Genomic DNA, 25,762 nt, shown 5'->3' on the forward strand with positions numbered 1-25,762 from the left:
GAGATAGGAACAGACAGTCTTTTGCAAACCATATCCTAAAGAAGATGACATTTTCCAGAGTCAGACAATTGACTGAAAGTTACAGGGAATACAAGGTACCATTCTGCCTACAGTTTGTTGACTATAAAAAGCATTGGTTTGATAGAGCAAGTGCAGCTCTAAAGGCCATTCAATAAGGTGTCTCCTAATGTGTGAGTTAAAAATTATCTAAGATTTCTTGGTAAATGCAATCACAAGTAGTTTTGATCAGTAAAATCAATGGAGGACTAAAAGAGGGAAATATATGCTCACCATATGTTCATGAGACTATCATGAGGACAGATCCCAAATAAAAAAGGGATTCCCTATAGATAATCATGCAATTAACAAGCATTTATTAGGCATTTTCTATGTGTCAAGCATTGTGCTAAGTATTGGGGATACAAAGAAAGGCAAAAACATGGACCCTGACTTCAGGGAGGTCCTATTTCGATGGGAGAGATAATGTATAAATAAGAGTATATGAGAGGTAAGTTCAGAGGGGAAGGCAACAGTCCTAGTAGAGGACTCAGAAAGGACTGCTATAGTTCTATAGACTTTCCAGTTTACAGTTGATAGATGATATTATGCTGATTGCATTGTCTGAAACATTGAAGAGGCTTCTAAATGAATTCCCTCATCCCTAAAAGAATTTGACTCAGCTATCTACACAGGAAAAGTCAAGTGGATGAAGACTTTCCTCTTCTTTAGACCATGATATGAAATTGGATCCCCAACCATAAAGTGGGTCCAATAATACATTTACCTTGGATAGATGCTGAAGACAGTGAACTGAGCCCAGTACTGAATAGGAGGAAGAGATCAAAATGGATATTGTTTGGGGAAATTACATAGCACTTTCAGAAATCCCAGTCTTCTCTCTGAAAAAAAAATCCCATCTTTTCAACAAAAATGTTTCTGCATTCATACTTTATGGATGTGGAACTCTGAGAAATCAAAGTTGCAGATCACCCTAAAGACGATGGTGAGACACATGGTGAATGTAGATAGACTAGAGCATAATAGTCACCAACAGTACTTTGGTCACACCAAATTGCATAAAAAAATATCATCGTGAAGATAAATGACCAAAATAGGAAGTGGATAGATTGTGAAGGGACAGTGAAGGGTAACAACTAGATCCCTGGGTTCTGCATTGGACCATTTGTAATTTCCAGGATTCACCATTTTTCGAAAAATGATTAGATTCACCAGTCATCATTCTTCTGACATCTCTTCTGTTCTCCATGATTCCTTAAAGATTACCAAGAGTAAAATAGTGATTACAATGGAAGGCTCTTTCTGAACTCCTGGAATTTAATTTGTTTGTTTTGAGGATAAATTTTGTTACTGTCTCGTCGCCTATCTTGAACTTCAGTCTACTCTTTCCATCATGAAGATTCTTCTCCTTAATACAAAGATTGAAGTAAAATTAATCCCATTTGGAGGAATTTGGCTTTCTCTGTTACCATGACATCATTCCTCTGCCTCAAGCAAAAGACTTCTCCCTTCCTTGTTTGTCCCCTTTCCCTCAAACATAAGTTAAAATGCCCTTTTTTTATCATTATATATTTTTTCCACAAATCTCATCTTATCCAAAGGCATTTACTTTCATGTTGCTATTCTAAGAGTTCTATATCTTTCTTTTATATTCATCTTTGCTTTTGTGTCCTTCCTTCCCTCATTTGTATTAATCCTTTAAAAATCAGAGCTCATTGGAAGAGACCTGTGCAATCTCATTGATCTTTTGGGATGTTGCTCCTCTTTCCTCCCTCCTCAGCATCTTCTCCAACTCTGTTATCAGATTTTCATATTTGGAGAACCTCCCATTGTTTTCTGAAACATCTTTCCCTTTATAGTCATTGTCCATAGAGGTCATATTTATCATGTGAACTTTTTGAAATCTGCGTTCCAAAAGTTTAAGGAACACACCTGACCATGTCAAGTACTCCTTTTTTTCTAGCATGAATTCTAAGATGACATGTTCACTTTCTCCAGTCATTCTTTTTGTATCTACTTTCCCAGTCAGTTTGTCTTTCTCCATCAGAGGTGAATACAAGATAGCAGGTGTCTGTGTGATTGGAGTCAAAACCCAACCACTTTGTGATCAGTTTCCCCATCCACAAATTTCCACAATAAATTTTGTTAAACTTAATTGATAATGAACCTGATTCTCCCAATGCAAAAGTTACTATCTAATCATAAGTGAAAGACATTGAGAAGCTACACTATTGGAAATTAGTGGGAGCCTAAAGGAAAGGAGAAAGTGGGTAGGGGAAAAAATATAACTCAGGCAGTGGACTCAAGCTTCTTCCCCTTATTTCTTTATTATTGGTGTTTCAAGGGAATTTGAAAGAATTATAGTGTACACAGTATAGTAAAGGAAAATCATAAAATGATTTGGGGATTAGTAGGTTGGGCATTTGGGGGATATTAATAAATGTAAGTAGGAAGAGTAGAGATTTTACAAGCTAAATTAACTTTGTTTGGTCCTACAGAATTTGAAAAATTGTTTGTTAAGAGTGATCTGACATTATCCACCTGTACTTGTTCTAGGGTGTTTTCTGCCATTGTGTTTGGGGCCATGGCCTTAGGACACGCTAGTTCATTTGCTCCAGACTATGCTAAAGCCAAGTTGTCAGCAGCCCACTTATTTATGTTGTTCGAAAGAGAGCCTCTCATAGACAGCTACAGTGAAGCAGGACTGAAGCCTGTAAGTTCCTGAATGCTTAACCACTGCTTATCTTTTGTTTTGCTTTCTTTTGTTTTCTAGAAGTTGACTTAGTTTTTGGAGACACAATGATACTCTCTGATAGTTTTAACTAGAAAGTCATAGGACCATAGGATATAGACCTGGAAGGAACCTTAGGAGAATTTCATCCTTTTACAGATGAGGAAACTGAGGCAAAGAAAGAAAGTCTTGCCCAAGGTCACACAGGTAGTAAAAGTGACATTCAGAACCAGGTCCTCTAACACTAAATTCATTGCTCTTTCCCCTGTGCATTGCCATTTGCTGTAATTTTTTATGATAATTAAAAATGATAATACATTTGCCAAAGGTTGTTATACATTTAGCTTACCTTACACTAGACATTTCATATTTGGTTTGCATTCCTAGTAAGTTAATAACCACAAAGTTACAACATATGACTTAGTCCCCAAAGGGATAAACAGGTTTTCTTCATTATCGAGGTAGAAGGGTAACCAGAGAGCCAAGTGAAAAGTTATTAAAATATTGTCCAAGGTCTATTGGATATGTCTGCTCCCTGAATGAAAGCCCCCTATGTGAAGCAAAGGACAGGGAATTATTTCCATTAAAATTAGTTATCATTATAAGGACAAATGAGTCAAGAATCACTCATGCAAGTCACCTATACATAGTTATTAATAGTTCCCAACATGTTTGGTCCTCTGTGGAGAAATTTATAGTGTAAGAAGACATAGTTTAGGAATATTATTTAAAAGTTGGAACACATTCAGAGAAGAATTACCAGGATGGTAAGTGGACTGTTAAACGATGTCTTATGAGGATGGTTTGGAAGAAAAGGATGTGTGAGAGAAGAAGAGACTTAGGGAGGGTGAGCATTAGCACTGACTCGAGTATTTGAAGGTCTCTTATGTGGGATGAGGTTTATTTTGGTTGACTTTAGAGAGAAGAAGGAACAAATAGAGAAACACTTTTGGTTCCACATAAAGAAACATTTTTTAATCGTTGAAATGGTCCAAAAGTTGAGTGAGTTCCCACCATGGTACTGAGATAGTGAGGCTGGATGGCTACTTTTCAGAAAGTTACAGAAACTATTTATGCAGGATCAAAGTTGAATGATAGGGTGTCTGAGGTTTCTTCCAACTTGAGATTCTGTGACCCTGACTCAAGCACCACCTGAGAGGAAGTTGAGGAAGACTTGCTTACCAGATGCTTTGGGGCAATTCTTGACTCCTTTGCAACTACCCAGGCTCCATGGAATCACTTCAACGAAGGTGTGGCAGCCTGAAGATAAAGCCAGAAGCAGCTGCTAAATCCCAAAGCTTTTGAATAAGATGGGGACAAGAGAATTACTGACGTGGTCTCACCTCAGTACCAGGATAACAGTTGTAGAATCACAGAATCTCATCATTGGGAGAGACCTCAGAGGCCACTGAGTCCAACCCATCCTCTCTACAACCTCCCCAACAAGTGATTCCCAGCCTTTGTTAGAAGTTCTTGACTAAGGGGGAGCCCACTGCCACCCAAGGCAACTTATTCTCCTTTTGGATAGCTCTGATTATTAGCCTACAAGTTCCACCCATTGCTCCTACTTCTAGAGCCAAAATATGTGACAATCTTACAATCTTGCATATGAAGATCCTCCAGAAACTTGAACATAGTACATAAGTCACCCCTTTTGCAACTAGCCCTCTTGAAAGTCATCTCTCCTCCAGGTTAAACTCACCCAATTGATTCTCACTGATTCTCACATAGCATAATTTGTTCTTTCTTGGCAACCTTTCTGTGGATATTCTTCAGCTTATTATATCTTGATAAAAAGCGGTGCTCATAACTGAACAGGATACTTGAGATGTAATTGGCACTACACAGAGAACAACAGTGTTCTTGCCTCCCTTCTCCCGGACACTACGTTTCTCTTATTGTAGCTCAGAGTGTTTGGACTGGCATATCACAACACTGACACTGAATTTATAATCCACTAAGAACCCCACATCTTTTCCAGATGAATGAACCTCAGCCCAACCATATTTTCTCCATATTATAAATATATAACTTATTTTTAAAATGCAAGTATGAGTTTACATCCATCTCTATTAAATTTCATCTTCTTAGAGTGCACCTAATTACTCTAGTCTTTTGAGATCTTTTTGAATGACTATCAATGAATGCCTTAGCTGCTGCTTTGGGGTTGGTAGCACTGGCAAATTTGATAGGAATGGTATCTATACATTTATTCAAGGCACTAATGAAAATGTTGAAGAGCACAGGGCCAAGAGCAGATCCTTGGAACACATCAGTAGAGACCTCCTTTCAATTTGGCATTGAACCATTAGTAACAATTCTTTGTGTCTGGCTAATTCAGTCAATTTGGAATTCCTCTAATTGTACTATTCTCTAAACCCAGTTCTCTTCATTTTGAAAGAAAAACAGACTTTGTTAAATGCCTTGCAAAAATTTATCTGCCAGACTAATAACCTTGTCCAAAAAAGATATAATGATAGTCTGTCATGACCTGTCCTGGAAGAAACCATGCTGGCCCTTTGTGATCACCACTACCTTTTATAAATGCTCATTAATGAATCCCTGAGCAATGCTAGGTATTGAAGTCAATGAGTTAATTGGCCTGTAGTCTGCTGACTTCAATCTCTTCTTTTTTTTTTTTTTTTAAATTATGGATGTTTTTTCTGCTCCATAGTAATAGAATCATAGGGTTTAAAGGTGAAATATATCTTAGAAATCATGCAGCCCACCCCTCATTTAAAGATGTGGCACCTTTCCCATATTCCAGATCTTTCCAAGATCACTGATAATGGCTTACGTATCTGCCAACTCTTTCATCATCTTGAGATGTAGTTCCTCCTGGTCTGTTAACATGAATTCATCAAAGGCAGAGAGGGGCTTCCTTACTATCTCTCTGCTTATGTTGAGTTTCAGCTCCCTCTTAGATCTTTGCTATTTGGTTCTTTCCAGGCCAGAGATCATTCTCCTTGGAAGAGAAAATAGAAGCATATGAGAGTATCCATTATTATCCCCCCTTCTACCATGATTCTTCCTTCTTTGATCCTCCTCTTTAATATAACCAAAAGAAAAGGAAGAAAAAAGAAAGAAAGAAAAAGTAGTTTGCCCTTTTTTGTTGCCATTAGTGTTGTTTGCCCTCCTGAAACTGTTCCTTCAGAACCATGACATCCTTTTGTACTTTATTACCTGCCCCTGGTTCTATCTTCCATACATGTTATTTTTAAATTTTAAGTTTATTTATGAGTTTCTTGTACATGCACATTGGTTATTTTTAGTATAACTCTCCATTTTCTTCCATAATCAGTGACTATGAAATAAATACTACAACTGGTTAATAAACCCTATTTTTGAGCAGGGTTTTTTTCACAGCATGATCCAAAGTTATAGATTTGGCATTGAAAGACCTTGATTCAAATCCCAGCTCTGCCACTTACCTATGGGACCTTGGACAAGAGATCTTAATCTCTCTGGACTTCAGTTTCCCCATTCTACCACACCTACAAGTGAAGAGGTTGGATCTCTGTGGTCTCTTTCAATTATAAAAATTCTGTGAAATTAAAACTGTTGAAAATGGACACAAAATTGCATTTTCACATAAAGACCTATGGCATATGAATTTTAATGTAGTTTGAGGTATACATTATCTGAACTTTACATATCCATGTTTCTACATAAGGATTTTATATGGTACCAGAGATTTATGAGATTTATATGTGGACCCAATAGCTCCTGTAATGTTACCTGGATTCAACATTCCTTATTCAAATAATAATTAGCCCATTATTGGTTTCATTTTGATTTAGGCGAAGTTTGAAGGGAATGTGGCATTTAATGAAGTTGTGTTCAACTATCCCACCCGGCCAAATGTCCCTGTGCTTCAGGGACTGACCCTGAAGGTGAAGAAGGGTCAGACCCTGGCTCTTGTGGGCAGCAGTGGTTGTGGAAAGAGTACCGTTGTCCAGCTTCTTGAGAGGTTCTATGATCCCCTAGCTGGAAAGGTGGTAAGTGGGACTGTTCTCAGTATAATCTTTTAGTAGTAATACAAATTGCCTAGAAAACTTTGTCTATTTTAATAAAGTTGAGTTGAATATGCCTAAATATCCACAGGGGCAAAAACAACCTAGATGAAGATAGTACTTATTGTCCAGACAATGTCATACAGTTGGGTGGCCACCTGTAGAGTTCACTCTTTAGTACATTTTCCTTTGACAAACACTGAAAATGGACAGTAAACTGGACCCAGGATTGAACAGTAAGAAAAGAATGGATTGCCCTTAGGAAATTATGCAGTGCTTTCATTTGCTTCAAGCTTCTTACTGAAACAAGGCCCTTTCTTGGCATCAGTATTTGTTCAGTAACATGGCTTTAAGTTATGGAATATCATAACCACTAAAGAATTAAAGTTGCATATAGAGTAATGAAGAAGGCATATGATAGATATGAGCAGGCTGCAAAAAAAAGTTGGCATAAGAGAAGTGGTATAAAAAGCAACACTAGACAGAAACTGGTCATACCACAAGGAGAAGGAGTAACTGATGGACAGTCAAATGCTCTATTGGTGGCCACAAAATATTTTTTAAAAATGGCTATTGGGGAAGCTTAACCAAGGTTAAGGACCTCTAACTCTCATACAATGATAGATTTAGATCTGAAAAAGATGTTAGAAGGGATCTAGTTCAACCCCAACATTTTATAGACCTGCAGCCCAAAAAAGGTTAAATAACTTGACCAGTGAGTCAGAATTTTAACTCAGGTTCAGTGACTACAAGTTTGGTGCCCTTTCCATGGTACCATCTACAACCATTCTACTTCCAAGTCCACATCTTTGTCTTCTCACTTATGCCTTCAGTCTCTGCCCTTCTCCAATTTACCCATATCGACCAATCTATTCTCACCAAAAAGTCTATTTTCTTACATCACTTGTTCCTGGAACTCACACAGGACATGGTTGCCATGACCAAAGAATTCATCCCTTCATAGCCAACAAACTGATGATCAGCTTGTCATACTTCACTAAGTTGGTCCTGTAAGAGCATGATTAGTCTTCACCAGAAGACTCTGGAAGCCACTACAGCTTGATACAATCTAGGGGAGTCTTCACTCTGTTAGCATCATTTTCAAGAGCACAGGATCACCTCTACACCTTGATGAAAAGTTGGAGAAGAGATTTGTGGAAGGAATTTGTTGTAGCAGCCAGTTGAATCTTCTGTAAATAGAACTTTAGTCTGAATTAGAGAATTACAAGGTTTCCCCTTGTGACTCTACACACATACACACGCATGCCTTCCCAGTTATACCCTTTGGCCCACTTTTCTGTGTGGTATGGTACCTGACCCTTTTTTTTTTTTTTTTTTGGTGGAGTAAGAGAGAAGTTAGGGAAAAAAGTAAGGACATGGAAGGTCAGTAAGGAATAAAGTTGCTGTAAACCAGGAAGCACAGTCTCATGTTGTTGAGCTAAGTTCTTCTAATGTATAGAGGAGGAGGAGGAGAAAACTTAGAATATATTATGGGAAGAGAAAGCTGGGTAAGGGATTGCTGTAGGAAGTTACTATACCTGCAGGGCAACCTGGGAGAAGGATAGGGTGTAGAGTGATGGGAGCACTTTTCCCTTTTGTAGACATTAGGCAGTAGTCAAAATCTAATGTTCTTGGGGAAAATCTTGAATGAGGGAAAACAGGGCAAAATTCAGATATTTTCTGAGGAAACTTTGAGAGGGGTCTTTACCAAAGAGTATGATTACTGGGAAGCCCCCAGTAATTGTTGTGTTAACAAGCCTCCCCCCACACACATTTATATTTATTACATGTGCATGTTCCACGAGTCTCAGGAGATTGGAAACTTTCAACTGTAGAAATAATGTGTCTTGCTAGATGTCCCCAGCAACTGGTTCACATTCAATTCTTTCCCTAAAAGAGGTGAATGTTTATTGAGCACATGACTAAAACACATATTGATTACTTTGAGGATATTTAAGAGAAGTTTTATTAATGCTTTGTATTTTTTTAATGCCACTGTCACTTCCCAATATCCTTCTCCATGTATCCACGAACAAAGAAAGACAGGCAAATGACGCCAGCCACAAATACAGTGCTCACATTCTACACTTAAAATCCCCAACCTCCTTAGTGAGATGAAGAGATCGTGATTCAGTCCTCTGGAATTAAGATTGGTCATTGCATTTGATCTGATTCTGAATACCTTGTTTTGTTTTGTTTTCATCTACATTATTTTAGTCATTATGTGGATCATCTTCTTGGTACTATTTTTTTTTAATTCTGCATAAGTCCTTATGTCTTTCCATATTTCTGTGAATTCATCATGTCTGTTGTTTCTTATGGAACAATAATATTACATAACATTCACACATCACAGTTTGATCACCATTTTCCACTGGATGGGCACCCCTTCTCCCATTTGTTTTCAGATTTTTGCTCCTAAAAGAGTTGTTCTATGAATATCTTGGTGTATATATAGGATCTTTCTTTCTGGCACTGGGGTAATAAGAAGGCACTGGAGTTTACTGACCAGAGGGATGGCATGTTCAGCCTTGTTCATTAGGAAAATCACTTTGGCAGGTGTGTGGAAAATGGATTGGAAATGGAAAGATTTGTGCAAGAGATAACAATTTAGGCAAGATTTGGTTAAGGACCTGAACTAGGGTAATGGCTGTGAGTGGAAAGGTAGGGATATATAGGAAGTGTAATGGAGGTAAAACAGCAAGATCTGGCAGATAATTGGATAAGTGGATAAGATTAAGATCTTACAGATTAAAAAAATAAGAAATAGACAAAAGATGGAAGCAAGGGTAGGTAATGGAAGATGGGTATAAAGACAGGACATGGCCCTATAAAATGTCAGGGATGTTAAAGTTCAGAATGAGCTGCCAGTTGGTGAGGGAAGCAAAGGACAACAAAAAAAAGCATTTTAACTATACTGAAGGAAAAGGAGCATCAAAAGAGAAACAGAACTTTTGCTTGGGGTTGATGGGATAAAGATGAGTGACAAAAGAGAGAAGGTAGAACTACTCAAATTTCATTTGGTTTTCTTGGTAAGGGAGAGTAACCAATACTCTGGAAAATGTAGAACAAAAATGATCAACAGGGAGTTGATACACAAGATAAGTAGGGGTTCAGTAAGAGAGCAGGATGCTCAGGAGTCCTAGAAGCAGTAGCAAGGAGGGAGAATGTTCCAGGCATGGGGACCAGTCTGTGCTAAGGAACAGAGAGATGATGGGATGTTTGCCAGTTTTACTAGAATGTCAAATGGAGATAGGGGAGAATTAATGTGATATCATTCTCAAAAGACAGGCTGGAGCCAGCTTGGGAAGGACTTTGAATTCCAAAGTTTTTTGAATAGAGGAGTGATATCTTAAACCTATGTTTAGGAATATCAGTTTGGTAGCCGAATTAGAGAGGAGGAACAACTGGATGCTAAGAGAACAAGTAGAGGTTATTGTAATAACCTGGACAAGATGTTATGTAGGCCTCTAAAAAAAAATCTTATACAAAGGCTTCAAAGCCTTTTTAGCCTGAGAAGTTTTGAGGTGGCCTTCATAATACAAGGGAGCAGTTTCTACTTCACCCAGTGCCTTCAGCTTGTTTGTGTACCTCTAGGGTAGTGACAGGAAATTGAGTGCCATGATTCATGTGCCCATGTCCTAGTTTGACTAATTGCAGTCTTAGTGTGGCTGTGATCTGCTCATGTGCTTACAGGTAAGCCATGTACCAGATATATGTCTTACCCAAGTAAGACATTATGTTCTTTTTGTTTGTGTCTTCTTAAAAAAAAATCCTTTGCCCCACTCTCAAAATCTAGTTTTCTTACATGTCAGGAACAAAAAGATTATCTTAAAAACAAACTGAAAATTAAAAAAGGAGTATTGCAGAGGCCAAATCAACAAGTAGCCTAACAAAATGGTGTAAAGGAAAACATGCCAGACTATGAATCAGGACCTGCTTCCAAATCTTTGAAATGAAGGGGTTGAACTAGATGCCTTCCAAGATCCCTTCTATCTGGAAAGCTCTGATAAACCTGTGTGACCTTGAGCCAGTCACTAGCACCCTGAGTCTCAGTCTGTCATCTCTAAAGTTATGGTCTCTAAATTCCTTTCCAGCACTAAATCTCTGATCTCAACCTTTGTGACGTTCATCAAGTCTCTTAATTTCCATGAGTTTTTGTTTTAAATTTTTGTATTAAATAAGGCAATTGGACTGGATTTCCCCTTACAGCTACCAAGCCTATAAGACCATCCTTCATGCTTAGTATCTTTCTAGGGACACAGCCAAGTGATACAGAGGGAGGAGGGTTGCCAGTGATAACAGCAATCTATTTCCAAATAGAAAAGTTTATTTTGAATTGTGCCCGATTGTTCTTTCAGTCCGTGGTTTCTTGTTTACAGCTTCTGGATGGTCAAGAAACCAAGAAGCTTAATGTCCAGTGGCTGCGGGCTCAGCTCGGCATTGTGTCCCAGGAGCCCATCTTGTTCGACTGCAGCATCGCAGAGAACATCGCCTATGGAAACAACAGTCGGATGGTATCACATGAAGAGATTGTGAATGCAGCCAAAGCCGCCAACATCCATCCTTTCATTGAAACACTACCTGAAGTAAGTGAACTGACAGCTACTTGTGCAGAGTTAAAATTGAATTGTAAATGGCATTTCCAATTGTTCTCTTGAAGTACAGATAATATCAAATTCCTCTAGCTATTTGTAAACTATTTATCTTATAGACATAGGATGCAAGATGGAACCATAAGTGTAATCTTGCTATAACTGCTGTGGCAAAGGAAAGAATCCAGTACAATACAACTAAACTGACATTTATTAAACACTTCTTATGACATGCTAGGTATTGTGCTGGGAATGGAGGATACAAAAACAGAACTGAAACATTTCTTGACCTCAAGGAGGTAACAGTCTTCTGAGAGGATAAGTAAATACAAGATATTCTGAGAAGGGAGAAAGTACTGTGGACTGGGTGGAAAGATTTCAAGTAGACAATGGCCCCTGAGCTAAGCCTTGAAGGAAGCTAAGGTGTCTAAGAGCCAGAGATGGGGAGGGAGAGAACTGCAGATGTGGGGCATGTGTAGAGGCACAAATTTGCCATAGCTCACTTATTTCCTACCCTTTAACATTTACAAAGCCCTTTTCACAAGCATCTGGTTGGCAGTACATGTGTAATAGAAGCTGGAGAACTAATTGGCATCCTGGAATTTATAGTTCAGAAGGACAGTCATTCCCTCTCAGTTGTTTTTTTTTAACATTCTCTTCTTTTTAAATTTTGAGTTCCAAATTCTCTCCCTCCCATGACCCACTCACTGAGAAGATAAACGATATAATATTGATTATACATGTGAAATCATGCAGAACACATTTTAACATTAGGCATATTTCCAAATAAAGCAAGGAAAATAAAGAAAGTAGAAAAAATATACTTCAATTTGTACCCAGAGTTCATCAGTTCTCTCTCAGGAGGTGGATAGCATTTTCCATCATAGAGTCCTTTGGAATTGTCTTGGAATTCCATTGATCAGAGTAGCCAAGTCTTTCACAGTTGATCATCATTACAACCCCTTTCAGTCTTGAAAACACTTTGGAACTAAAATGATCTTTGAGCCAGAAGGCAGACGAGTCACCCTCAGGAATTCTTTTTTTTTTTTTTATTAAATTTTTAATTTTGGGTTACAAATTTTCTCCCCTTTTTTCCCCCTCCCCCCCCAGACCCAAGTTTTCTAATTGCCCCTGTGACCTATCTGCTCTCTCCTCTATCCTCCCTCCCTGCCCTTGTCTCCATCTTCTCTTTTGTCCTGTAGGGCCGGATAGCTTTCTTGACCCCTTAACCTGTGTTTCTTGTTACCCAGTGGTAAGAACATTACATTTGGTCCTAACACTTTGAGTTCCAACTTCTTTAGCTCCCTCCCTCTCTACCCCTTCCCCTTGGAAGACAGGCAGTTCAATATAGGCCATATCTGTTTAGTTTTGCAAATGATTTCCATACTAGTTGTGTTGTATAAGACTAACTATATTTCCCTCCATCCTGTCCTGTCCCCCATTACTTCTATTTTCTTATGGTCCTTTCCCTCCCCATGTCGACCTCGTATTGCATTCTCCTCCCCATGCCCTCCCCTCTATCCTCCCCCCCTTCCTGCTTGTGCCCCTGTCCCCCACTCTCCTGTATTATGAGATAGGTTTTCCTATCAGAATGAGTGTGCATTATATTCTTTCCTTTAGTGGAATGTGATGAGAGTAGATCTCATGTTTTTCTCTTGCCTCCCCTCTTTATCCCACCACTAATAAGTCTTTTGCTTGCCTCTTTTATGAGAGATAATTTGCCCCATATAACTTCTCCCTTTCTCCTCCCAATATTTCTCTCTCACTGCTTGATTTCATTTTTTTTTTTTTAGTATATGATCCCATCCTCTTCAATTCACTCTGTGCACTCTGTCTCTATGTATGTGTACGTGTGTGCATGTGTGTGTGTGTGTACTCCCACCCAGTGCTCAGATACTGAAATGTTTCAAGAGTTATAAATATTGTCTTTCCATGTAGGAATGTAAACAGTTCAACTTTAGTAAGTCCCTTATGATTTCTCTCCGCTGTTCGCCTTCCTATGGTTCTCTTCATTCTTGTGTTAGAAAGTCAAATTTTCTTTCCAGCTCTGGTCTTTTCATCAGGAAAATTTGAAAGTCTTCTATTTCATTGAAGGACCATTTTTTCTCCTGAAGTATTATACTCAGTTTTGCTGGGTAGGTGATTCTTGGCTTCAGTCCTAGTTCCTTTGACCTCCGGAATATCCTATTCCATTCCCTTCTATCCCTCAATGTAGAAGGTGCCAGATCCTGTACTATCCTGATTGTATTTCCACAATACTTGAATTGTTTCTTTCTAGCTGCTTGCAATATCTTCTCCTTCATCTGGGAACTCTGGAATTTGGCCACAATGCTCCTAGGAGTTTCTCTTTTTGGATCTCTTTCATGCGGTGTTCTGCGGATTCCTTGAATATTTATTTTGCCTTCTGGTTCTAGAATCTCAGGGCAGTTTTCCTTGATAATTTCGTGGAGGATGATGTCTAGGCTCTTCTTTTGATCATGGTTTTCAGGTAGACCCAGAATTTTTACATTGTCTCTCCTGATTCTATTTTCCAGGTCAGTTGCTTTTCCGATAAGATATTTCACATTATCTTCCATTTTTCGAATCTGCGCGGTATGTTCTGAGATATCTGACTTTCTCGAAAAGTCCAAAGCTTCCATCTGTACCATTCCAGATTTGAGAGATCTATTTTCTTCAGTAAGCTTTTGAATTTCCTTTTCCATTTGGTTAATTCTGCTTTTGAAAGCATTCTTCTCCTCATTGGCCCCTTGCACCTCCCTTGCCAGCTGAGTTAGGCTAGTTCTCAAGGTGCCAATTTCTTCAAGATTTTTTTGGTTCTCCTTTAGCAGGGAGCTGATCTGTTTTTCATGCTTCTCCCTTATCCCTCTCATTTCCCTTCCCAGTCTTTCCTCCACCTCTCTAACTTGATTTTCAAAATTCCTCTTGAGCTCTTCCATGGCCCGAGCCCATTGGGTGGGCTGGGGCACAGAGTCCTCGATTTCTGTGTCTTTGCCTGATGGCAAGCCTTGTTCCTCCCCATCAGAAAGGAAGGGAGGAAGTGATTTTTCTCCCATAAAGTACCCTTCAATAGTTTTATTTCTTTTCCCTTTTCTTGGCATTGTCTCCCCCTAGTGGCCTGACCTCTGAATGTTCTCCTCACATCCACCTCGCCTCCTGGTCCTCCCAGCCAGCGTTTGGGGACTGAGATTCAAATGCTGCTTCCCGCCTTAGGATTTTTGGCGGGGGCAGGGCTGTTATTCAGTGTTAAATTAGGCTCAGGTGCTGAGGTCAGGGGCAGGGTCGCCTCTCTGGCTCAGTTCCCTCAGGGGGTTTATACACAGACCTTCCACAATGGATCCAGGCTCCCGCTCGTTTGCGGAGCCCCCGTCCGCAGCCGCCTCTCAGCCCCCACCTCCCAGGGGGGCCCGAGCTATGGGGGCACCACGCTCCCCTCTCAACCTGCCAAAGAGACTCTCTCACCTACCCCCGTCAGTCACCTGTTGGTGGGGGGCCCCTGCAGCTGCTGAAGATCCCACCTCCGGATCCCTCTCAGAACTTTGTCTCTCGGAGCCGCGGCCGCCGTCGCCGCCACAGGTCCGGGCTGGGCACCGTGTCTGCAGCACAACGGACCTTTTGCAAGAGGTTTGCAGGTCCCTCTGTAGGTGGGGGGACCCGCGTGGCTGCTGGATCTCTTTCCCACGGTGTCGCTGCCGCGGCAGGGCTGCTCTCCTCTTCCCTCCCCGGCGCGAAGGTCCCCCCGCGAGAGGTTTGCTGGTCTCTCCGGAACAGAAATCTCCCTCGCTCCAATATTCCGTGGTCTCTGGGTGCAGAATTCGCCCTGGGTTAGTCCCCTCTGCCGTTCTGTGGTTTGTGTGTTCGGAGCTATGTGTATGTGCGTCTTTCTACTTTGCCATCTTGGCTCCGCCCCCACCCTCAGGAATTCTTAATGGACTATGGCACAAGGCAACAACTCAAAGGAAAAATGGAAAAGGAGGGATAAGCAGTGGCAAAAAAAGACCTTGAAGTGGGTGGGGCATTGTGCCCAGCCTCTAGAAACAGAGGATTCACACTGAGGCGATCGTTTAGATTCACCTTTTCAAGCACTAAGGGAAATTCCCAAACACAAAGGTCTGCTGTTTTGAGCTTGTCTTCCCCATGCTTGTCTAGTAATAGGCACTAATATATTCAGCTTATTTCTTTTACCTAAATGTTTCCTGCATTGTGATTCTGCCTCAAACATTGAAACCAGGGCTTAGGTAGAGATACATAAAACTTCAGAGTGGGACAGAGAGCCAAACCTCTGTCTGAATGTTAGAAATTTTCCTAATTGGAGGCTCTGAGCTATTGGGATTATGGTAGTAACATTCCTTCTGCCATAAACTCTGTAAAACAGCAGAAGAGGGGGTCATCTTGCTTTGAGGGTCATTCTGTTGCATCTAGGCTGAAAGTCAGCTAACTTTTGTGACAGGGTGGTTAATTAAATCTCCAGACAAAAGTGTAAGAGAGCAAAGAAAAAGGGGAAACCAGTGAGGTGAAATTCAATTGTCCTTTCCAGAAGGAAGGAAGGAGCAGAAAGGATTGAGTGCCTTCCACAAAGTACTTGCCATGGAATTCCTCACCAGGTTCCTTTCCCTAGTGCAGGGAGCAAGCAGAGTACGTCATAGCCTGAGTCTTCAGTTTTGAGATATTTGCAAGGTTTAACCAAGGCCCACCCCAATCTTGCCCTTTACAGATGCAGCCTAACCTCCACTGAGTTTCTCCTTTTCATTGTTTTTCCTGTGTGCCCAGTTCTTTACAGCTAAGCTGCTGAAGCCCTGAGTGGGACCAGGGATCCCATGGTCTCCTATCTGCTGCTGATGCTTAACTCTTACAGTCTCCTATACATCTTCTCAGTCTCCTTCTCACAGGCTATGTATATCCCCTTAAGAACTCCCAGGCATAAAACAAGTCCACTTTCTGGCTCAAAGATAATGAGAGTCTCACATTAATGAGAGAGCTGGATCCCTCTGAACCACAAATCCCAGGATACTGTTCAGTCCTCTGACCCTCCTTACATAAATATTATTTTTCTCTTTTTACAGAGGAGCAGTCTGAAGCTCAGAGCAGTTAGTGCCCAAGCCAGACTGTTGTTAACTTTCAGTCCAGGTCCCTTCTCACAAAATGCTCTCAATAGATAAGACCATTGTTCTAACATAGTGGTTGGGGGGAAGGAGTGATGAGCGGTGCTTATTTGCTCTACACTCAGAAAATAGAAACCTAAGCATGCTTTTAGCCTCATGGGAAAGAGCCATTGGAGGACAAACTGGAGATGCCTGAGGGAGAAGGGACAGAGCAAGGTCACAGAAAAAAAATTGTGAGGTAATAGGAACAAAGGTAAAATGTCAGGGTTAGCTCTGGCAAAAACGACACCTGCTGTAGGCTCTGAAGCTATAGAAGAGCAGAAGGAAGCCAACTCAGGTGAAGAGTGGGGGAGGAGAGAGGGGAGTTTGGCATCTGAGGGTTTCCATATCTTCAGTACAGTGGAGCGTTAGAAAGGAGGTGAAGATGAATCTTGAGGTGAGAATAAAAGGTTTGGAATAACCACAGTGGGTAATGTGATAAGAGACTCTCTAAACGATGGTTTCAAGGATTGCCGTGTAGCAGTGATGGCCCAGCTGCTATTAGTATGCATAAATTTGTAGTGGACTCATTGAGCAAGTTCCTGTATCTTTTTCAACATGGGTCAACAGTTTAGGAGTAAGAATAAACAGAAGGACTTAACCAGTGTTGAAGATCAGCAAGTCAGAACTGTTGTTGTTGTGTCATGTGTTCATCCTTCGTTTTCGAAGAAGACCATGACATCAGAGAAATGCCATGACTTGTGAGGGAGGGAGGGCTGTGCAGGTCACCAGCCTCACTTTCTCCTCCTGAGTCATCTGGATTCATATCATCAGGATGACTGGAGATGGCCCAGGATGCGATGGGAGACCTTGGCCTTTTTAGACTAGGCTTTTCAGGTACTCATTTAGAGGGAGGTAAAGTCCATTCAGTGAATAGGTCTCTTTAAGAAGTAGGCAGGGAATGGCCCCTTTAATGAGCAAAAGACAGACAGTGAAGGGGCAAAAGATTCAAGGGTAGAGAAGCAGGCATTATTTAAGGAACCAAGCGCTGGGTAAAGACTGGACAACAACAGTGAGGATTAAATAGTGTTGTTAGCTAGAAGAGGCAACAGTCAAGTTCCCAGTGTTTATAGTGAGGCAAGGAACAAGGAAAGGTAGAGTGAGAGAGGAGTGGAAGACCAGGGGATTGTAATCCCAAAGAGGAATCTCAGAGTTTGTATTTCTTGTGCCTTTGTTTGACTTTTTCCCATATCTTGAAGTAGACTACCCCCAAGTTTCTGTTGAGTATTCTGCTTCTTTCAAGGCCCAATTCAGGCACTGAATCCATTACTATGATATTTAATAGGGATACATTTAGATTCTTATTCTTGGGTTCAAAAACCAAACTTTACAAAGTATAAAATAATGGAATAGCTAGACAAAACTTGGTCTGAGAAGGTTTTAGTGAACTGAAAGCTCAAAATGAGTCAGCAATGGAACATGTTGGTAAGGGATAGTGACCAGGACTAGGTAGGGAGGTAATATGTCTACTATACTCTACCCTGGTCAGACTACATCAAGAGCATTGTGTTCTACTCTGGATACTACAGTTTAGGAAGGATATTGATAAGCTACAGAGCATCCAGAAAAGGGCAAACAGGATGAAGAAGCACCTTGGGCCTATGTCATATGAAAATAGTTTAAAGGAACTGGCACTTGTTTTACCCTAGAAAAGACAAAATTTAAGAGTAACCATGAGAGCTGCCTTCAAGTATCTGAAAGGTTGTCATGTGGAAGGATCAGTCCTGAACCTGACCCCAGAGAGTGGAACAGATGTTGCAGCAAGGCAGATTTAGGTTTAATGTAAGGAAGAACTTCCTCTTAGAATTATCCCAAAGTAGAATGGGCTGCCTTGGGGGGTAAGAGGCTCCCTCTCACCAGGAGTCCAGAGACAGAATGATCACCTCATCAGGTGTGGGCTGGGCTAGATAGCTTCTGAAGCCCCTTTTAATCCTAAAATTTTATAATTCCATCTGCTTCCTCTTCCTTGAAGGTTTTCCATCCCCATTTCCCCAAATAAAAGTGATTTCTCCCTCCTCAAATTTCTCAAAGCACTTGTACATGTCTTTCCTCCATGTTAAACGGTGAGTTCCTTGAAAGCAGGTTATATATCATAATTAATTTTGTAATCCCAGGGTAACATACAGTACTCATAGGGCAAGCACTTAATGAACACTCCTGATAAATAATACATAATAAATACAAATAGCATCAAATTTATCATTATGTAACACTGCTAAGAATTAGGAAATTATAAGAACTTGTCACAAAAATCTTGCTGGAGACCAAACTTAAGAGTCTTAAAAATATTAGTCTTTTAATCTAAACTAAACATTGTGGTTTAATTTTGAAAATGAATTGCTAGATTGGTAGAAAAAATCTACAAAAACCAAAACCACCACTGTCTACAAAGGACAGTGAATATCTGTAAGACTTTTTCTTCGAAAATCTTTTTTCTTTGAAGAACTGTTTTACTAGAGCTAAAGTTCACTATGATATATCAAACTGAATTTTTCTGAGTTAGATTTTAATTTCTGTCCTCTGTAGTTACCTATTCAAAATATTCTTTCAGAAATATGAAACCAGGGTGGGAGACAAAGGGACTCAGCTGTCAGGGGGTCAGAAACAGCGCATTGCGATCGCTCGAGCCCTCATCAGAAACCCTCAGATCCTGCTGTTGGATGAAGCCACATCAGCGCTGGATACAGAAAGTGAAAAGGTATGGGCTACAATATTCTCTATGCATATTTCATCTGTAAAACAAAAGTTATCTCTGTGACTAAAATGGAAGAAAACAATGAAAAGGAAGAGAATGAACTGTGAACTAAAAATGCCTTATATTTTGCTTACCGACAGATGGTTCAGGAAGCCCTGGACAAGGCCAGAGAAGGTCGTACCTGTATTGTGATCGCTCATCGCCTCTCCACCATCCAGAATGCCGATCTTATTGTGGTATTCCAGAATGGCAAGGTCAAAGAACAAGGAACACATCAGCAGCTGCTGGCTCAGAAAGGCATCTACTTTTCAATGGTCACTGTTCAGACTGGGACGCAGAACTTATGAACTCTTGTTATTTTTCACTTCTTAGAAATAAACATATATACTATTTCACTATTTTTTGTCTTCTAATATAAATTTTTACAATAAGTGTTCACCAGCTCTAAGTAAATCTTGCTCCAGAGAAATTCTAGTAGGTCTAGTAAATCATATTTTATTTTTATGAAATTGACAGTAGGGATCTGATTTAAAGAAATCGATACCTGAAACTCAAGGAAGTTGAAGAAGTTGGGGCTAGTGAATCTCTCCACTGATAAAAGATGACATTGCAGCCCAGCTTTTATTATCTGGTCTACTATAAACTCTTAGATAACAAAATCAAAAGATCATAGGATTTAGAGAGGGAAAGGACCATGGAAATCATATAGTTCAAACCTGTCCCCGTCCCCCAGCTCTGACTGCCCATTTCAAAGAAGAAGAAATTGAAGTCTAGAAAGGTTAATTGACTTGGCCAAGATCACATAGGTAGTATTTGATACCAGGTCCTCTGACTCTAAGTCTTGTACAAGTTCAGACAGGTACAACTGTATAATTAGGAGAAATTGCCAGTAATGGGGAATACTCTTATTGTATGGGGAAAACAGTATTGTGGCAGACAGCCTGCATCCCCATGTGGCTAGGTGACAGCAATGAAAAAGAAAGACACATGGACAGGCAGAAGATAGGGCAACTCGGTTTATTGATCCGAGGGTCAGGGTACATATAGACAGAAACTCCAAGTCTACTTGACATGCTGCTGGTCTCCTGTCCTACTGATTTGACCAGTCTTATTGTCTTTAAAGACTGTTAACATAGAGGGCATCTATTTTACATATCCCTGGTATTCTGTAGTTCTCTTGTTTGTCTCACGGAGACAGCAACATCTGGGGGGCATGGAGAGTCATTCTGGATGAAAATGAGCATAGTCTCAAAAAACAGTTTCCCTGAAGGTCTATCCTGAATTTGTCAACCGCCCTCCATCCTGGTCCTCAACACGGTGTGATGAGTTGATAGGAGTATCTACTTTACTGTGGTGATCAGATGAGGATTTCTTGCGGGTCTTGTCTCTCTTGACCTTTCTCCTGACTCAATATCATTGCCTCCCCCATCACTGTTGTCTGTTTCTGACATAGGAGACTTGATTTGAACCCAAGTCTTCCAAATGGGTAGAGGGCTCTTATCTGTCACTGACAGCGGACTAATACCTGGCATACTGGATGACAGAGTCAGGATTCAAAAAGATCAACAGGTGAGATGTATGGGCCAAAGCCAATGAAATGATATGTAACAGGAATCAAAGTAAAGTGAGCAGACACTTGGTAGATATGACACTCACGTGGAAACATGGAGTTTCCACCAACAATATAGACTGTAATCCATCTATGCCTGCCCAGCCTGTATGACTCATGTTCATCTTGTCCCAAAAATATGCCACACAGGGTCAATCGATCATGCTCCATAGAGATCTTTCCTTGCCCTGTTTTATCACATCAAGGTTAATCAGGCTGGCCAGCCTGAAAAGCAATCATCCAGCCTCTGCCCGAAGACCTTCAGTAACAGAGACTTCACTGCCTAGGAGCCATCACATCCCACTTGTAGACACCTTTAATTATTTGGAAGTGTTTTTTTTATGTGGAACCAAAATCTCCTTTTCTGAAATCTGGCAAAGTCTAAAGGAAAAACAAATCCTTAGGCGGAGATGGTCACTTGCAAAACAGAAAACATGAAACCACTGGGAGACTACAATACCAAGTTTTCCATAGATCAAAGGATCATAAATTTAGAAACAGAAGGGACCATAAAGGTCATCTAGTCTAAGCCCTTCATTTTCTCAATGAGAAATGCCACACAGGCAGTAAGTTGTAGGGTCAGAATTTGAACCTCGGTCCACTGACTCAAAATCTTCAATTTTTTCCATGAAATCATGCTACAATTGATCGATATTTTAATCTCTTTCTGCTTAAAGTTTTTCAATCTATTTCAAATTAGATTTGTTCATGCATTTATTTCCATTTTAAAATCCATCAACAAGCATTAGGTACAGGCTTTGTGCCACGCAACGTCCTAGGAACTGCCAAAACCAAAACAGAAATAGCTCCTGTCCTCAAGAAGCTTATATTCTACCTAATGTATGTCTCTGCAGTCTATGGAAAAATGAAAAAGGTGCTTCATTGAAGTATCATGATCAATCTATCAAGCAACAGGTCTTTATTAACCACCTACTATGTGCCACACACTGCACTAGGTGATAAAAGTCAGTGTTCTGAAGCAGCTTTCCATCAATCTGGGAAGAAAATATGTGCATCTTTGAAGCCTATGGAAAAATGAAATTGGGACTAAAGCTACCATTGTTTTTGTGTTTATTCACATATTCACAGATCTAAAACTGGAAGGGACTCGGAGAACAATGAGTCCAACCTTTCATTTTACGTATGAGCAAACCAACATCCAGGGAGTTTAAGTGACTTTCTTACTAAGGTCAACAGGTAGTAAGGCTCAGGAACAAGATTTGTACCCAGGTCTTCTTACTCCAAAAGCCAGTATCTCATTGGACCTTCTGTTCTAGAGACTTTCCAACTCAGAATTCAGTTACTGAGTTCTGCTGGAACCTTCTTCCTCCATCTGTAGGTGAATACAGGTGTTTCCCAAGGCATAGATTCAGACTGAACAAGGTGAGGGTGAGTCTGGGCAAGACATCCAAAGAATTCTTTAGTGACATGAGCTGGCCTGTGAATCAGAAAGGAGGTGGAAGATTCCAAACTTCTTCCAAAGAGGGGACCTTAAAAAGCTGAGCTGGAATGCCTGAAGGCTGCAGCAGATGGTGGGGCTCCAAATTTCCCATCAGTTTGTTTTCTTTCTTTTTTGTTTATAAATTGCTGTGGCAAATGGGCCCAAAAGTCAGCAGAAAGGGAACACCCCTATGGCTTTCTCCACTTGCTGCCACAGGGCATCCTGAGCCAAGCACATAGGAAAAGAATCCCCTGCCTGAGATCCTAAGGGCAGAGCCAACAACAAAAAACCACCATGCTGTGTGTGTGACTGAGAGAGGATATCAATGGGAACCATCAAAGTAGGGTGCCAAGCTAAAGTAAGTCCAGATTTCCTAGGAAGATGATAAGATTTCAAGTTTGGAGGGTACTATCCTATTCTGGGAAGAAGAAGAGAGAGGAGGAGGAGAAGAAACAGGACAGATGTCATTTAAACATTCTTTAGTCTACCATTTCTGGATAATTTTGCCCAGTGCTAGTGGTCAAGGATGGTATTTTTGGTTTTTTCCTTGTAATGGCTCATGTAAGACTCTTGTTTCTCTAAAGGGTCCAACCTTGGTTTACAGATGTGGAGAGATCACTTGGCCAGTCACAAAAGCAGTAATTAGGAGGACTGGGCTTCAAAGCCAGGTTCTCCGATCCCAAATTAAGTGTTCTTCCATTACACTACATTGTCTTAGTAAAAATCAAACAAACACAAAACAACTTTCTGGTGGGCTGTCTCCAACTCCTGCTAGATATTTCTGATATATATTTTATTTAAGCCTGGATCCTCCAACCAGACAAATGGAAGGATGACAGGTTTATTACATAATTGGCACATAACATAAAGCTAGGAATGATAGCATGTTTGATGTCCATTAAGATACAAAAAAGAGCAACAAGCTAGAACCCTGGGCCAAATTTAGTAGGATGAAATTTAACAGGGATAAATGTAAAATTTTGTATCTGAGTTTAAAAAAAAATCAGCTTCACAAGTGTAAGACAGCTTCACAAGTGGCATGTCTAGATAAAGTTCAACTGACCAAGATGGACCATGGGATTAGTGCACTGCAAAGTCAAAGGGTCAACAGTATGATAGGACAAGTCCCAAAATCTAACGTTTTTAATCTTGGGCTTCATTGAGAGAAAGTGACCAGAATGAAAGAGAGAATAGCCCCAAAATACTCTGCCCTAATCAGGTTGCAGCCACAATATTGTGCTTGATTCTACATGCCATATTTTAAGCAGCAGAATGTTTAAAGTAGTTTCGTTTGGCCTCAGAAAGGAGAAATGGGAGCACCAGCTGGAGTCAGAAAGAAGCAAATTTAGGCTTGATGTCAGGAAAAACTTCCTAACAGTTATAGCTGTGCAAGAGGGGTATGGGCCTCCTGGGGAGCTGATGGGCTTCTCTTCCTTGGAAGTCTTCAAGCCAAGTCTAGATGACCACTCCATCTCCAACTCAGGACTCAAACCTGCCTCAGTGCTATCAGATGAGCAGGAACACACAGAAGAGACGCTATCAAAATCAGGGCGAACTGTTACCCAAGTCTGAGAAAGGGGACATGAAGCAGACTGAAAAAGTGCTTCTGTGGTGAAATCAACCAAACCCTTCAAATCCCTCAAAATGGCACTAAGTTTACACACACAAAAGAGATGATTCAATAAGTTTTATTTTCTGAATGCAAACTACAAATTTGTACAGAGAAAAAAATGATCAAAAAGCAAAGTGGAAGATCCTGAGAATTTGCCATTTAACCCTTCAAAACCTTTTAAAAATGAACTTTATATCAAATGTTTTGTACTTATATTCATGAAGCAGCAATAAGATAAGATGTTTAGTTAGGCATATTATCTCTTTAGTATCAAGCATCTGCCCACAACCCATTTTTTGTTGTTCTCCACAGTCTAGTTTTTCTAAGATAATGATGAAATTCTAGTGGTCTCTGCCCTCCCAGTAAATCTGTGCCTGGCCTCTCTTGCAATGGACGTGTAAGGCAAGCATTTTAGGTAGCTGAGCCTCTGACTGTGTTCGTCATGCCCTTTGGCAGCTAGAAAGAGGTAAAGTGCATGGAGGATGTAAATCAGACAACGGCCAGGGAAGAATACGTCAGTGCTTTTACATAGATACCAACACAAATCTCTCATAAAAGCGAGAGTAAGACTTGCACTACGAAAACGGATGGATCTGCATTGTTGAGGCATATGCTACGCATTGCATAGTTGTATACTTACAGTAAGCATTACATTCAGCTTAGAAGCAGAGCTGCATTTCTAGTATATATGGCAGTAAGTGCTATAAGGAATATAACATTGACAGATTCTTCTTAATTACTACAATATTTAACTACTTTCCATCAAATCAAGATTCTTCTGCACAGCCCCAATTTATGCCCAGCACACCTTTTAACTACATATTTTGGTATGGACTTAATTCTCTAAAGCTGGGCAATGTTCATCAACTGCATCATATCATCGAAACATTGGAATACCATCCTAACCAGCTTTTCCGAATCAGTCTCTGCACACGATTTCCAAGCTGTACAGGCCACGACAAACCTGCATGGCATAAATACAGATGTTATACAGAATCGCTAAGGGATTCCTTTATAGCCCTATCCATACCACTGAGGTCAGTGCCACCACCCTATATCATGGACAGAACTGCTAAATCTTTAAGGGAACTCTTCTCCCTGTGAGCTTCTCCTATTATTGCTCTAGACTTTTCCCCTACTCCTCCTTCCCTTTTATCACTATATCTGCTATCTAACCTTAATGCAATCTCCTCCCCTGAGCCAAACCTCACATGGCCTAAGTGAACTTGCACCATAAGAAGTACCCAGTCATGAGGATGCCACCATCCTCCCAGTTACTCAGGCTCTTGATGTAGGTATTACCCTTGATTCCTCAATCTTACCCCACCACATCCAATCCGTTGTTAAATGCTATCACTTCCACTTTCATAATATCTCTTGTACAGATCCCCTTATCTCCCGACACGACAACAATCTGGGGTAGGCCATCCTCACTTCTCATGTGTACTATCTCCAACAGCCTAATGGGTGACCTCCCTGCTGCAAGTCTCTTCAAGTCTCTTCCCACTCCCGTAGCCTGTATTGGCCCCATAACCAGATAAAGGTATAGATGACAAGCAGCACAGCATACAAAGGTTAAACAAACGGTCAATATGCTTGATGCCAGTTAAGATCAAAGAGCTAGACTATTGGGCCAAATCTAATAAGAAGAAATTTAGTAGAGATAAATCTAAAGTTTTATACTTCATTCTAAAACAAATCAGCTTCACAAGCATAAGATAGGGGCAGCATGGCTAGATAACTCCGACTGGACTGTATTACCCTCTCAGTCAATAAATTCCAGGAGTTATTACCTTCAATTATCTAATGAAAATATAAAATTCTCTGCCTCTCCAAGGCTTTTCTAGCTTGGCCCATTTCCACCTTTCTAGTCTTCATACACCATGTTCCCTGATATCTAGTCTTTGATG

General features: G+C 40.4%; 2 protein-coding genes and 1 long non-coding RNA gene across 14 annotated transcripts in view; 1 reads left to right on the plus strand and 2 right to left on the minus strand.

The window, feature by feature from the left end:
• LOC140532743 (phosphatidylcholine translocator ABCB4) overlaps nt 1-19,588 on the plus strand; it is a 116,875-nt gene extending 97,287 nt beyond the window's left edge. For 7 of the 8 annotated variants that reach the window (XM_072651572.1, XM_072651573.1, XM_072651576.1 and 4 more), the window contains 5 exons: nt 2,575-2,731; nt 6,550-6,747; nt 11,145-11,351; nt 19,047-19,193; nt 19,331-19,588. In XM_072651572.1, the coding sequence (XP_072507673.1) occupies nt 2,575-2,731; nt 6,550-6,747; nt 11,145-11,351; nt 19,047-19,193; nt 19,331-19,537 (916 nt within the window). In that variant the 3' untranslated portion in view covers nt 19,538-19,588. Of the gene's footprint in view, nt 1-2,574; nt 2,732-6,549; nt 6,748-11,144; nt 11,352-19,046; nt 19,194-19,330 lie in introns of those variants that run through there. The other variant, XM_072651577.1, reaches the window with a different exon arrangement.
• Nucleotides 11,075-19,115, minus strand: LOC140532746 (uncharacterized). Its single transcript, XR_011976652.1, has 2 exons — nt 19,026-19,115; nt 11,075-11,257 (listed from the first exon to the last, which is right to left on the minus strand). It is a non-coding gene; the product is annotated as an uncharacterized lncRNA (long non-coding RNA).
• A 4,324-nt stretch (nt 19,589-23,912) lies between the features above and the next one.
• The window catches only part of CROT (carnitine O-octanoyltransferase), a 34,436-nt gene continuing 32,586 nt past the window's right edge, over nt 23,913-25,762 (minus strand). For all 5 annotated transcript variants that reach the window (XM_072651584.1, XM_072651581.1, XM_072651582.1 and 2 more), the window contains one exon: nt 23,913-24,816. In XM_072651584.1, coding sequence (XP_072507685.1) covers nt 24,696-24,816 — 121 coding nt within the window. In that variant the 3' untranslated portion in view covers nt 23,913-24,695. The remainder of the gene's footprint in view (nt 24,817-25,762) is intronic.

Source organism: Notamacropus eugenii, chromosome 3 (assembly GCF_028372415.1).
Source record: "Notamacropus eugenii isolate mMacEug1 chromosome 3, mMacEug1.pri_v2, whole genome shotgun sequence".
Taxonomy (NCBI): Eukaryota; Metazoa; Chordata; class Mammalia; order Diprotodontia; family Macropodidae; genus Notamacropus; species Notamacropus eugenii.